Here is a 15,313-nt window from a genome sequence, read left to right as displayed (position 1 = left end):
ATTTCCTGACTTTTGGGGAGCCTGGTAGGTCAATTTTCCATCCTCCCCAGACTCCAGGGGAGCCTCCTCCGCCCCCAGAGGCCAAAAACACCCTTCCAGAGCCATCACATCAGCTGAAAATCAGCTAGCCAGCATGTGCATGCATGTTGGAGCTGACCTAGAGCAATGGCTCGCCACCAGCAGATATGGCTGTGTGTGCTATCAATGGCAATCGTGCCATAGGTTTGCCATCATAGTTATAAGACAGTGATGGCGAACCTATTTTTCCTTGGATGCCGAAAAAGCATGGGCATGCGCTATTATGCATGTGTGAGTGCCCGCCCACACCCATAATTCAATGCCTTGGGAGGGTGAAAACAGCTCTCCCCATCCCCTGGAGGCCTGTTTCCCAACTTCTGGTGGGCCCAGTAGGCTCATGTTTTGCCCTCCCCAGGCTCCAAAGTCTTCCCTGGAGCAGGGAGAGGGTAAAAACTACCTCCCCCATCCCCCTGGAGGTTCTCTGGAAGCCAAAAACGCCCTCCCAGAGCATCTGTGTGAGCCAAAAATCAGCGGACTAGCTCACATATGCACATTGGAGCTAATCTAGGACAACAGCTTGCCTGCCAGCAGATATGGCTTTGTGTGCCACCTGTGGCACTTGTGCCATAGGTTCGCTATCACTGTTATAGAATGTTGGGCAGCCTGTGATTTTCATCCAACAACAGATTATTTTCCACTTGAGGAACAAAAATTATCTGAAGTTAACTTTTAAATACACTTGAATGTAGGGGGCTCAGGGCATGCCTGGGTGTCAAAGGATGCCCCCTGCTTCCAAGTCTCTGCATCTATGGGGTTAAAACCCACCTCTGCCATCAGGCATGGGGGAACTGAGACATCTCCCCTTGCCTATGTAGTTTTATGTATGGAATGTTTGTGTGTATGTTTTTATATAAGGTTTTGTTTTAGGTTTTTAATGTCAAATTGTTATTTTAGACTTAATATTAGATTTGTCATTGTATACTGTTTTATCACTGCTGTGAGCCGCCCCAAGTCTGCAAAGAGGGGTGGCATACAAATCTAAATAGTAATAATAATAATAATAATAATAATAATAATAATAATAATGATGATGATGATAATAATTAAGGAACAAATTCCCCTTCCTCAGAAATAGCATCACTCATATTTTGTGCACATTTGGGTTTTTTGCATGGAAACATTTTCTTCCTGTAATTTCTTGATGGGAAAATACTAAGCAAAGCTAAGGTCTTTTTCAGTGGAAAAGGTTTTGATTCCATAGAGAGGCCGGTTGAGAAGGAATTATGTCCTGAAGCAATGGAGCAAAACGGTTTACTCTAGTTTCTTCCTTGAATGGCTTACTTAAGTTCTTATGAAGTTCTGTATAGCACTACAGAATAATATAGCAGTATTGGAGAGATTTAATTTTAATTTAATTTAATTTATTTGACTTTTAAGCCGCCCAACTCCTTGTGGACTCTGGGTGGCGTATACTAACAAACAGTATAATACAGTATAAGATAAGCAATAATAACATTGCAAAACAGTAGTAATATATTTAACAATTAAAAAGAAGCCCGGACTGCAACATTCATTCAACAAACATTCATTGCTCTTGGACCAGGCTAGTTGTTCAGATTATAGTCTCTGGTGACTTTCAGATAATTCCTATCTCTCACCCTAACTTTCTTCACAGTGGTGTTGTGGAGATAAAATGTGGAGAAATGCCTGTAAATAGCAATAACAATAGCATCTTAATTCATGTTCTACCCCACAGCACTTTACAACACCCTCTGGGCAGTTTCCAATGTAATTGTTTTATGCATATTGCCCCCCAACAGGTCTTAATTTTACTGACCTCATTTTGATATTTGTCCTTCGATTGCTCAGCTGTGGGAATTTACTAAATTAACGCTGGCTCTATGTTTTGGCCTAGTTTTTTCCATTCTTTCAAAGGAGAAGAGGAAAATATTACAAAACCTGGAATGTTTTCTTTCTTACTGAAGTAGTCAATCCCTTGCCCAATTACTTCACTTGTCTTAATTTAATGGTTATGCAACATGAACTGTGCTTTTCAAAATGCTGTGCCAGCTTGCTTAAGCCCCGAGGACGGAGGGAAAGCACTTCCAAAATGCTTTGAAAAAGTGCATCCCCATCCTTTGTTGACTGGTTTGATGAGCATTTGAAAGAAATTTCCTTTCCCTTTTGTCATGCTAAGAGAGAGACTGCAAAGCAGTTTTTAAAACGTAAATAGCAATAGCGTTTAGATTTATATACCATTTCGTAGTGCTTTTACAGCCTTCTCTAAGCGGTTTACAGAATCGGCATACAGTGTTCCCTCGATTTTCGCGGGTTTGAACTTTGCGGAACGTCTATACCACGGTTTTTCAAAAATATTAATTAAAAAATAATTCGCGGTTCCCCCCCTATACCACGGTTTTTCCCGCCCGATGACGTCATATGTCATTGCCAAACTTTAGTCTGCCTTTAAAAAACATTTTTTTAAATAAACTTTAATAAATAAACATGGTAAGTAATAATCTAAATGGTTGCTAAGGGAAAGGGAAATTGTAATTTGGGGGTTTAAAGTGTTAAGGGAAGGCTTGGGACACTGTTCATAGCCAAAAATAGTGTATTTACTTCCGCATCTCTACTTTGCGGAAATTCGACTTTCGCGGGCAGTCTCGGAACGCATCCCCCGCGAAAATTGAGGGAACACTGTATTGCCCCCAACAATCTGGCTCCTCATTTCACTCACCTCGGAAGGATGGAAGGCTGAGTCGACCTTGAGGCTGGTGGTGAGATTTGAACTGCTGAACTAGCTGTAGTTCAGCAGTTCAAGCAATTGTTAGTGCACTCTAACCACTGCACCAAATTTTCAGCAGAGGCAGTGATGAGATCCTGTCGGTTTAACAACTGGTTTGGTGATCTCCGTGTGCACATGTGTAGTTTTGTGAAAACTTACCTTCCTCGTTATTGCAATTTGTTCTTCCGCGTGATTCAGCTAAGAATATATAGGTCAGTAAAGCACAGGGGCAGGCGGGCAAGCTCACCTGATTGTTGGAGTGAACTGATTCACTCCCAGACGATCTCCAGAGCATCTGGTTTGCCCAAATTGGTCCAAACCAGCAGAACCCCACCTCTGGGCAGAGGCAGTGTCTAGAACCACCTTGTGATGTTGAACAAAGTGAGAGTTGTCAAATTCTCCCAGCCTGGACCTTTTTCTCCCCCTTGGGTCCAGGCTGGGAGGATATATATATCCTAAAATGTTGTGAGGACAATTACCACCCCAACTTCACCATGAAATGATTTCACTCAGAAAATAGTGTAAAGGCTACCTGTGCTAAGTCCTGATCCTTATGGAAACCCAGTGTAGGGTGTTCTGGTACAAGATCAACTTTTCCCAGTCAGATAACTCAGCACAATGAGGTATCCCAGATCATTTTATTACAGACATTCTCACAATAACTCACAGTTATGATGCAATTCTTCTGCAGTATAATCTTTCCCATTGTGCAGGTAAAAAGAGGTTGAATTGACCCGGCTCTAGGTGTAGTATCTACATGCTGGCTGGCTTAGTGAGTGAAGACAAAAGACCTGCTGGAATGTTCTCTCCAATTACCCCTCATCCCCAGTCAGAGCCAATAGCAATACACAAATGTGGTCACATGTAAAACTACATTACCCAGAGTGCAATTTCACTACATTTCCCCTAATGCAATATCTTAAAGAGACATGCCTAAATACAGTCCATCTATCTCTGCCTCTTGGGACAGCACATAGGGACTGCAGTATGTAGAGATATAGAGAAACAAAAGAAGATCCAGGACCATGCAAAGGGTTTTCTTCTGCCCCGAATCAAAGAAAGTGTGGGAGAGAATTCTGTGTGAGTTCTGACCTTTCATCATGATTAGGACTTAGAGATCATCTTCATTTTCAAAATCTTGAAACGAGAACCATTGAAATCTGAAGTGGTACCTGTTGCAGTTTCATGAAAACATCAACATATTTATTTATTATTGCGATTTATAAGCCACCCAACTCCTTCTGGACTCTGGGTGGCAAACAACAATATAAAACAAAGTAAAAACCATTTAAAAAACCCTTAATACTAAAACACTCATATCCATTCAGCCAGGGCAAGATGGTATTGTTCACCACCAGCCCAGGCTTACCAGCAAAGCCATGACCTTTATGCCCTTTCGGAAGGCCAGGACTGTATTTAGGCATGTGTCTTTAAGATATTGCATTAGGGGAAATGTAGTGAAATTGCACTCTGGGTAATGTAGTTTTACATGTGACCACATTTGTGTATTCCTATTGGCTCTGACTCGGGATGAGGGGTAATTGGAGAAAACATTCCAGCAGGTGATCATGTAGATCTCTGGGGGTAGTTGATTCCATAGAGCCGGGGCCACCATAGAGAAGGGTCTTCTGCATAGTCCCAGCACTTGACATTGTCAACATTGATTTTGAGAAGACCAACTCTGTGGGCCATAACCAGTCACTGTAGGTTGGTTTTATAACCCCGGAATCCCTTAATTCAGGTTTAGACTTCAAGTGATTGAATGGAGCTGAGTGTTTACTGACTGGGCACCCTTCCTGATACCTGCAGATACTTTCTTTATAAGCCTTGAGAGGAAAACATCTGTCTCGACCTAGAATTGAACTCTCAACCTTCTGAGTGGGAAGCAAGTGTCTTTACCATCAGGCTGCTCAAAAATACCAAAAATTGTTGCATCGTAAAATTATGTCACTTTAAAAAAAAATGTTTTTGGTCATGATAATATCCAGCTTAAAAATATTTCCAAAGTCTGCTGTAACTTAACTCAGTTTCTTAATCTATCTCTGGCAGACACCTCACGGAGGCCCAAGGAGCATGAAAAAACTGGACAAGTCTACAGCTTTGTGACTAGAAGTGAGATGGAGAGAGACATCAAAGCAGGCCGCTATCTGGAACATGGCGAATATGAAGGGAACCTCTATGGAACTAAGATTGACTCCATCCATGAGGTTGTGGAGTCAGGCAAAATGTGTATCCTGGATGTTAACCCACAGGTAGGGAATCTTTCCAATTATCCACTAGTTACTTAAGTAGAGATCTATTTCCAAGATTTGAGATATTTTGGGTTCCTGTAATTTTTAGGAATTTAGGCATATCTATATACATTCTCAATATGCCAAATTCTTCAATTGTAATAATCCTAATTATGAGAAATAGTGTTTCCCCAAATTCAGTTTTTCCTTATTGTTGAAATGTTGACAATTGTGCTGCCTCATGTTCGTTTTACTGTATAAATCACATTTCTACACATTTTTCTCCTAATATACATGGAGAAACCGCTGTTGGCTAAGTTGGTGTCAGCTTTGTTTATTTGCATGTCCTCAGGAACTAGTCCTCAGGAACTAGTGTTGTGCTAACCTGGAAAATGGATTAATTCTGCGATCAGGTTAAATCCAGAATAAATGTGTGACTAGAGAAAGAATGAATGGTATCTCTATTTTATATACCCTGTTTCCCCGAAAATAAGTCACCCCCGAAAGTAAGACATTGGAGAGGTTTCATAGAATTGTCTAATATAAGGCATCCCCTGAAAGTAAGACGTAGGAGATGTTTCATTTCACAGTATTCCCGAACAGAACATATATAACACCGCTGTCCATAAATTGCATCGCAAAACGCTGCATCAATCAGATTTAAAACACATCCAATACGCATCCAACATGCAGCTGCGTGTTTGGATGCGTTTTTGCTGCAGCAGGATACAGGATACAATTCACTGGGAAAAAAATAAGACATCCCCTGAAAATAAGACATAGCACATCTTTGGGAGCAAAAATTAATATAAGACGCTGTCTTATTTTCGGGGAAACACGGTAGTGCCTAATATGGTAGTAAAAATGGGAGTCTGTAATAGCAATTCTTCTTTTTGTTGGATATTTGGATAGGCTGTGAAGGTGCTGAGGACAGCTGAGTTCGTCCCATATGTGGTGTTCATTGAAGCACCAGATTTTGAGACTTTACGAGCTATGAACAAAGCAGCTTTGGAAAATGGGGTAGCTACTAAGCAACTCACGGTGAGTCTCCATGAGAAGGTTTCAGAAATGACAAGTTTGGGAATGGAGCTAACTACCCATGTTGAATTCTATAACTTTATATAATAATAATACCCTTGTGTTTGTTGTAACCCTTAATTGGGTAGATTGGTAAGGCAAAACCTGGTCAAAAAAGAGACACAAGAACAGTTTTTTCCATAACGCCATCACTCTACTAAACAAATAATTCCCTCAACACTGTCAGACTTTTTACTAAGTCTGCACTTCTATTTCTACTAGTTTTTCTCATCATTTGTATCATCCTTTCCCTCCCACTTCGGACTGTATGACTGCAACTTGTTGCTTGTATCCTAAGATTTTTATTAATATTGATTGTTTTTTCATTGCTTATTTGGCCCCTATGACAATCATTAAGTGTTGTACCACATGATTCTTGACAAATGTATCTTTTTCTTTTATGTACGCTGAGAGCTTATGCACCAAGACAAATTCCTTGGGTGTCCAATCACACTTGGCCTATAAAATTCTATTCTATTCTATTCTATTAAATGATGATGCTATTCTATTCTATTCTATTAAATTAATGATGCTGGGACCTGGTCACATGATCCCAATTTTTGTATCGTTCCAATTTTAGTATATATGCTGCCGAAGCAAGCACAATGTGATCCCAATTTTTAATGTTCCATGACAATGTCCCAGCCACTCATGAAATTCCTTGCTCCCTCCCCCAATCCCAGCAGCAACCACTTACCTACCTCTTAGAAGGGAAGAGCAGGAAGGAAGGAGGAAGGGAGTATCCTGTGCAGTTCTTCTTGCACATACCTGACACACTTTCTCTAACCTGAGCTGTGGTTATAATTAAGTGGCCTATAGAAAGTGTGGTTTTACCTTGTATTGGTCCAGAAGCTATATTTAACATTTGCAAGCTTCAGTGGGCGAAAGGATGGTGCAAAACGATTGAGGCTGTGTTACACATGAATGAAATCAGAATTTTATTTTTATCTCTTTATGAGTTTGGAGAGGGGGGGGTTGTACCCTCTCCAAACTCATAAAGAGATAAAAATAAAATATATACATATATATGTATGTATGCATGCCTAGGTGTGTATATATGCATACACACCAGTCAACGAAGCAGTGGAAGTGATGTGCCGGTGTCTGGAGGCTGTTGGGGCCTGGATGGGTGTCAACAAACTCAAACTCAACCCAGACAAGACGGAGTGGCTGTGGGTTTTGCCTCCCAAGGACAATTCTATCTGTCCGTCCATTACCCTGGAGGGGGAATTATTGACCCCCTCAGAGAGGGTCCGCAACTTGGGCGTCCTCCTCGATCCACAGCTCACATTAGAAAAACACCTTTCAGCTGTGGCGAGGGGGGCGTTTTCCCAGGTTCGCCTGGTGCGCCAGTTGCGGCCCTATTTGGACCGGGAGTCATTGCTCACAGTCACTCAACCCAGACAAGACGGAGTGGCTGTGGGTTTTGCCTCCCAAGGACAATTCTATCTGTCCGTCCATTACCCTGGAGGGGGAATTATTGACCCCCTCAGAGAGGGTCCGCAACTTGGGCGTCCTCCTCGATCCACAGCTCACATTAGAAAAACACCTTTCAGCTGTGGCGAGGGGGGCGTTTGCCCAGGTTCGCCTGGTGCGCCAGTTGCGGCCCTATTTGGACCGGGAGTCATTGCTCACAGTCACTCATGCCCTCATCACCTCGAGGCTCGACTACTGTAACACTCTCTACATGGGGCTACCTTTGAAAAGTGTTCGGAAACTTCAGATCGTGCAGAATGCAGCTGCGAGAGCAATTATGGGCTTCTCCAAGTATGCCCATATCACTCCAACACTCCGCAGTCTGCATTGGCTGCCGATCAGTTTCCGGTCACAATTCAAAGTGTTGGTTATGACCTATAAAGCCCTTCATGGCACCGGACCAGAATATCTTCGGGACCGCCTCCTGCCGCACGAATCCCAGCGACCGGTTAGGTCCCACAGAGTTGGCCTTCTCCGGGTCCCGTCGACTAAACAATGTCGTCTGGCGGGACCCAGGGGAAGAGCCTTCTCTGTGGGGGGCCCGACCCTCTGGAACCAGCTCCCCCCTGAGATTAGGATTGCCCCCACCCTCCCTGCCTTTCGTAAACTCCTTAAGACCCACCTTTGCCGTCAGGCATGGGGGAACTAAAACACCTCCCCCTTGCCCATGTTGTTTTGTTGATTGATTGACTGTGTGCCTGTTTTTTATATATACTGTTTTTTATGAGATTATTAATTTAAATTGGAACTGGATGGGTGGGCATTGGATTTGGTATTGTGTACTGTACTGTTTTTTATTATTGTTGTGAGCCGCCCCGAGTTTGCGGAGAGGGGCGGCATATAAATCCAATAAACCTAACCTAAACCATACCATACACAGAGAGAGATACCGTGCCTTATACTCTGAATGCAGCTTTTTTCGAAGCTTTTTTTCCCAGCCCTAACTAGCTGCTAACGATCTCCCCAGCTCTTACCTTGCAGACTCTTTCATTGTTACTTTCTGCGAAGAATGTTTTCCAAGCCCTAAGTATGCAGAGACTTTGGTTTTCATTGCTCTACTTCAGGGATAGGCAAAGTTGGCTCTTCTATGACATGTGGACTTCAACTCCCTTAATTCCTGAGCTAGCATGATTGTCTCAGGAATTCTGGGAGTTGAAGTCCACAAGTCATTAGAAGAGCCAACTTTGCGTACTTCTGCTCTACTTGCTCCAAATGTTTCTTTTCAGCCCCAACCAGATGCTAATGATGTTTCCAGCTGTTACCGGCTTGCAAGCACTTTCATTGTTATTCTCTCTGAATAAGGTTTTTAAAAGTTTTAATCAGGTGATAAAATAATGTGCTTAAGCTGACCAGACTAAGAATACTACATTTAACTTTTACATCTTTTATATATCATGAACTTAAGTACCGTATTTTTCGCTCCATAAGACGCAGTTTTTTTCCTCCCAAAGTAGGAAGAAAAATCAGCCTCGTCTTATGGAGCAAAGATGCAGGCAGGGTGGGGGGGGGGAGGCTGCGAACTCCGAAGCGCCATCCCGCCGGCTGGCTGGCTAGCTGCTGCCTGGCCCCCTCCCTCCCGGAGGAGGGTCTCCCTCCTCACCACCAGCGGCGCTCCCCACGCCAGCCAGCCAGCCAAGCCCCGCGCCCGCCGGAACCGGCTCCTCGCTCGCCGCCCGCCGCGTTTGCAGGAGGTGGGGAGGGTCGGGCGGCCCGCCAAGGCCAGGAGGGACGCCGCTGCCCCCCCTTCCTTCTCTCCGCCCGCCGCTGTGCCGAGAGGAAATGCCGGCAAAGGCTTTTGTCAGCGGAGGCCGGCGAAGGCGATATTCAATGTCGGGGGCGCACGGGCGGCTGGCGCGTTCCCTATCTCCCTGCTAGCCCACTCGGAATATTCAAAATAAGAAAAGCCTTTGCCGGCGAAGGTTTTTCTTATTTTGAATATTCCGAGTGGGCTAGCAGGGAGATAGGGAACGCGTGCAACCACCCGTTCTCCCCCGACATTGAATATCGCCTTTGCCGCCGGCCCCGCCTCTCCTACAACCCCTTGCTGAGAGCTCTCGGCAAAGGTGAGGCGGGCAGGGCGTGCGCGCGTCACCGCTAAGAAGAACGGAGAACGAGAGTGAGTGAGAGCAACAGACAGCAAGATAGTGAGAAAGAGAGAGGGAGAGAAAGGGGGGGAGAGAGAGAAAGAGAGAGGGGGAGAGAGAGGGAGAGGGAGAAAGAGAGTGGGAGAGGGGGGAGAGCTAGCAAGAGAGGGAGAGAGAGAAAGAGAGAGGGAAAGGGGGGAGAGAAAGAGAGAGGGAGAGGGGGAGAGATAGCAAGAGAGGAGAGAGAGAAAGAGAGAGGGAAAGGGGGAGAGAGGGGGGAGAGAAAGAGAGGGAGGGAGAGAGAGGAGATAAAGGAAGAGGAGAGAGAGAAAGGAAGAGAAAGAAAGAAAGAGGGATAGAAAGAGAGAGAGTGAGAGATGCTCAGTGAGCCTTTCTTTGAAGTTGCCTTTCTTTCTTTCTTTCTTTCTTTCTTTTTCTCTCTTGCTCTCTTGCTCTCTTGCTCTTTCATTCTTTTTTCTTTCTCTTGCTTTCTTTCTTTCTCTTGCTTTCTCTCCTTCCTTCCCTCCTTCCATTTCTTTCATTCCCCCTCTCTATTTTTATTTCTCTTTCATTTTCTTTCTCTCTTTCTTGCTTTCTTTCTTGCTCTTTTTCTTTCTCTCTTTTACCTTCCCTTCCTCTATTTCTTCTTTTCTTTCTCCTTCCTACCTTCTTCCCTCCCTCCCTCCCTTCAGTCCTTCCTCTCTTACTCTCCCCTTTCATAAGTTTCCTTGCTTCCTTCCTCTGTTCCTGTTCCTTCCCTCTTTCTTTCTTTCTTTCTTTCTTTCTTTCCTTCCTTCCTTCCTTTCCTCCCTCCATTTCTTGCTTTCCTTTTCCTTCCTCCCTTCTTTCCTCCCTCACTCCCTTCTTTCACTCCTTCCTCTCTTCCTCTCCCCTTTTTGGCTCAAAATATTTTTTTTCTATTTTCCTCCTCTAAAATCTAGGTGCGTCTTATCAGCAGGTGCGTCTTATAGAGCGAAAAATACGGTAATTACCTTTAGAATTAAATTCGAAAGCATGAAAAACACCGATATGAAAAATCTGCATGATATGTAGAATTATATAAGAGATAATATGTAAGGGAAGAGAGAACTAGGTATCTCTCTAGTTTTTAAAGGTTTGTGTGAATTTGTGTTTGTCTTTTTATAATGTGTATGAATTTACCCTTCCTAATAAAAATTATTTAAAAATTAAAAAAGAAAAAAATAATAATGTGCTGAAGCTGACTATGGACGCTAGTTAAATGAATATCAGAAGGCACATCCCCCCCCCATTTCCTCCTAAAAAAAGGTCTTATACTCCGAAAAATACGGTATATGTTTATTTTAGGGATTGTGCTACAGTTTTTGTATATTTGCGCTTCAGAATGGTATGAAACCCACCTACAGAACTGGTCACATAGAAACATAGAAGACTGACGGCAGAAAAAGACCTCATGGTCCATCTAGTCTGCCCTTATACTATTTCCTGTGTTTTATCTTAGGATGGATATATGTTTATCCCAGGCATGTTTAAATTCAGTTACTGTGGATTTACCAACCACGTCTGCTGGAAGTTTGTTCCAAGGATCTACTACTCTTTCAGTGAAATAATATTTCCTCACGTTGCTTTTGATATTTCCCCCAACTAAGTTCAGATTGTGTCCCCTTGTTCTTGTGTTCACTTTCCTATTAAAAACACTTCCCTCCTGAACCTTATTTAACCCTTTAACATATTTAAATGTTTCGATCATGTCCCCCCTTTTCCTTCTGTCCTCCAGACTATATAGATTGAGTTCATTAAGTCTTTCCTGATACGTTTTATGCTTAAGACCTTCCACCATTCTTGTAGCCCATCTTTGGACCCGTTCAATTTTGTCAATATCTTTTTGTAGGTGAGGTCTCCAGAACTGAACACAGTATTCCAAATGTGGTCTCACCAGCGCTCTATATAAGGGGATCACAATCTCCCTCTTCCTGCTTGTTATACCTCTAGCTATGCAGCCAAGCATCCTACTTGCTTTTCTTACTGCCCGACCACACTGCTCACCCATTTTGAGACTGTCAGAAATCACTACCGCTAAATCCTTCTCTTCTGAAGTTTTTGCTAACACAGAACTGCCAATCCAATACTCAGATTGAGGATTCCTTTTCCCCAAGTGCATTATTTTACATTTGGAAACATTAAACTGCAGTTTCCATTGCTTTGACCATTTATCTAGTAAAGCTAAATCATTTACCATATTACAGACCCCTCCAGGAATATCAACCCTATTGCACACTTTAGAGTCATCGGCAAATAGGCAAACCTTCCCTACCATTCCTCTTATTTACAGCCTGCTCTGCTTTTTTTTTCTGTATTTAACCAGGATGCTGACCTGAAGCGAACTGTGGACGAGAGCTGCCGAATCCAGCGAGGCTATGGGCATTACTTTGATCTCTGCTTAGTGAATGATAATATGGAGCGAACATTCCAGCAACTTCAGGTGGCCTTGCAGAAGCTGTACAATGAACCACAGTGGGTTCCTGTCAGCTGGGTTTACTAGAAAGGAGTTCCCCCTCTCCTGTCCATAGCCTCTGAGCCTTGATTTTGGCCACCTTCCACTATCTCCATTTTTGCCAGGGGACCCTAGACTTTTTAAAGAAATGTGCCCATGTCCCTTTTCAACCATCAGCCATCCTCAAGTGTCTAGGCTGTGTAGATTAAAATGAGTTGGCTTCCCTCTATTCTAAAGAAAAGGTGTTTTCTCATTCTGTTTCAGAACACCTTCAGCCTGCCAGGAATTTTTTTTTTAATTGCCATAAGTGAATGGATGTCCTTCATCTCCTTCTCTCTTTTTTTTTTTACAGTAAGTTGTTTAAATATGAATTCAATCTGGTGAACACAGAATTGGAGGAGGAGTGGAGCAGAGCTACGCAATACCCACAATGCCTTGCTAGGTTTGCTACTCCTGATCCTCTCTTTTATAATTCAACCTTTGTGAGATGAGAAGGATATTTCTCCAGTCACAGCTAACTCACTGCCAAAATCCCTGTTTTTCTAGACGGACCACAATTCTGATATTGCCAAAAGAACTTGTCAGCCTGAGATAACTGGATGTCTTGCTCACTGAGGTTGTTGAACCAGGGCAGAGTGTCTTGCCCACATTTTAAGGGGGTTTATGGATACACCCATAAAAATTTTATAGTGGGAATTTTTAAATGATTGGTCTGTTGGCAGGAACTTTGGTTTGGAACCTAATGCCCTGGGAACAGTAGGGCAGTAAAGAAGCAAGTGCTGTGTCTCAGTTTTGCTATCTATAAAATGGGGCTAAGTATAATGGTATTTATGTTTACACTCTATGGTATTATTCGTGAAAATGGTGCAAAATTTCTTGCTTGAAATTTTTGGAAAGCTATTGTAACCTATAACAGATAAGGTGGATCAATGATCTAGCTGAATCCAACAGCTTTATATAAGACTTCCTATGTTCAGCTTAGATTTCTTCCTTAACCTACCAGCCTTCTGGAAACTGCTGTATTAATAGCAAATTGTCAAATTAAACACAAATAATTATTCTCAGTATTAGTCAACCTGGGTGCTTTTCCAAGTTATGGATTTTATCCTCCATGATTCTCAGTCCTATCATGCTGACTAGAAAATTCTTGGAGTTGAAATCTATATATTTGACAAATGCCCACATTGGCAAAGACTGACCTGTATTAATCATTGATCCAAATCACTGCTGTTTCACAATAATTGTATAGTTAGTCCTTGACTTACAACCATTTATTTAGAGAACCAAGTTACAATGGCAATTTAAAAAGTGACTTATGATCATTTTCACACTTACGACATTTTGTATATTTGGCAACTGATTCATATATATGACAATCGGAGTGTCCGAGGGTCATGTGGTCATCTTTTGTGACTTTTTGATGAGCAAAGTCAGTAGAGAAGCCAGATTCAATGAACAACTGTGCTTCTAACTTAACAACTGCAGTAATTCACTTAACAATGTGGCAAGTAAGATGGGACAAAACTCACTTAATAACTATCTTGCCCAGCGACAGAAACTTTGGACTGGCTTTGTGGTTGTAAGTCGAGGACTGCCTGTAATATATGTTGATGCATACCATAAATCCTTTCTCCTCAGTTTCTATATCCATTCAGTGCAGACCTCTCAACCTACACCCTCCAAACATGTGAACTTCAGAATTCTCTAGGCAACACAGCCATTGCTAAGAATTCCTTGTGTTGTGAGGCTGACTGACTCAGTTCCTTGGTTGTGCCAACTTTGCCTTCAGTGGGATTCTGTTGGGTTGGAGAAATGCCCGTGACGGACCATTCAGTTTCTCTCCAATTTGGCTTTCGCCATAATGCTAGGTTCAATGCTTCATGGTTTCTAGGGTTCTTGAGAGAGCAATTACCACTACCTCACATACTACGGCAGCTGTTAAATAGTGGCAGAAGCCTCTGCAGACCAAGGCTAAAACCTCGGGCTCAGCTTTTCACTGCCAGATCTGGAAGGGCATTTCTAGCAATCCTTTTATATGCATTTATTTCTTTACGTCGCCCCTGTCCTCATTCTGATTTTTCCACTTCTTAAATAATGCTTGGAAAAATGGCCGAGTCTGCCTAAATTGATTGGAACAGGGACAGGGCAGTGTAAAGGGATGAGATTAACAAGCCCTGATGGATCTAGTTAAGTTCATCCAGGATTCTATGTGTCACATAGTGGCCAACCACTCAGAAATGACCTCCTTTTTCCAGTCTTTTCTAGCAATTGATCTCTAGGGTAGATTGCCTCGTATGCTAGAGGAAGCATAGATTTGTCTTGCCTTCTTTTAAAATGATTAAATTGTGGCCATACCACATCTGATGGCTGCACCCTCTGTAATTTAGCTAGGCTTTGTCTAATTTCACTGTAGTTCTGAAATTTCCCTGCATTTGAATTCAGAATGGAAAGACTTCTTTTTCCCACTGGAAAAAATAACTAACATGGATTACTGCACACCCGGCCACCTTTCTCTCGTTAGATTTTCCTTTCCTGAAACCAGAGCATATACCTTATAAAGCAATAACTCCATCTGCTGGTAATCAAGTCTGGTGGGCCTATAATTTTAGTGTCCTACAAGAACTGTTCAGGGAATCCATTTGATCCACTTGGCTACTGTGGAGACAGCAATGCAGGCAGCTTTATATTTAAATACTGACTGCAGTTCAACCCTCTCCCCTCCTTCTTGGAAGTATTTCCATATGGCATTAAATACACACAGATTGGGGAAAGGGGTATTGCTGAGGATAGTTGGGTGGATCCAAATAATTAAATGTTCTGTTATTGACCTAGCAAGATGTCCGCTTAATCAGTGGAAGCCCATCTTCATAGCAATCCATTTATAATGTGGCCACAATTGTTTTAGATTACCTCATTAGTAATTTGAGGATCATTATTCTAATCCACATTTTCTTTCCCATTTGCTATGTAAAGAAAGCATGCCAAAAAAAAAAAAACCCTCTCCAAAATTTATCAGCTTTATCCTATTGTTATCACAACCTCCACACTTTGAGTGTGATATTTTGGGCTTTACTCTGTGATCACTATACAATATTTAAAGTAATCTACTGAAGTGGCCCTTTGAAGTGGATTAAATAAAGGAAACCCTGAGTCTTCGGAGAAGGGCGGC

The 15,313-nt window shown here is 42.5% G+C and overlaps 1 protein-coding gene across 1 annotated transcript in view; it reads left to right on the top strand.

The window, feature by feature from the left end:
* The window catches only part of MPP2 (MAGUK p55 scaffold protein 2), a 95,862-nt gene extending 83,574 nt beyond the window's left edge, over positions 1-12,288 (top strand). Inside the window, exons 11-13 of the mRNA XM_070730139.1 lie at positions 4,853-5,055; positions 5,947-6,075; positions 12,016-12,288. Of these exons, the coding sequence (XP_070586240.1) occupies positions 4,853-5,055; positions 5,947-6,075; positions 12,016-12,192 (509 nt within the window). The 3' untranslated portion in view covers positions 12,193-12,288. The remainder of the gene's footprint in view (positions 1-4,852; positions 5,056-5,946; positions 6,076-12,015) is intronic.
* The last annotated feature ends 3,025 nt before the right edge of the window (positions 12,289-15,313 follow it).

Source organism: Erythrolamprus reginae, chromosome Z (genome assembly GCF_031021105.1).
Source record: "Erythrolamprus reginae isolate rEryReg1 chromosome Z, rEryReg1.hap1, whole genome shotgun sequence".
NCBI classification, from domain to species: Eukaryota; Metazoa; Chordata; class Lepidosauria; order Squamata; family Dipsadidae; genus Erythrolamprus; species Erythrolamprus reginae.
Note: the sequence above shows the minus strand (reverse complement) of the source record. Positions and strands in the feature narration are given on the sequence as shown.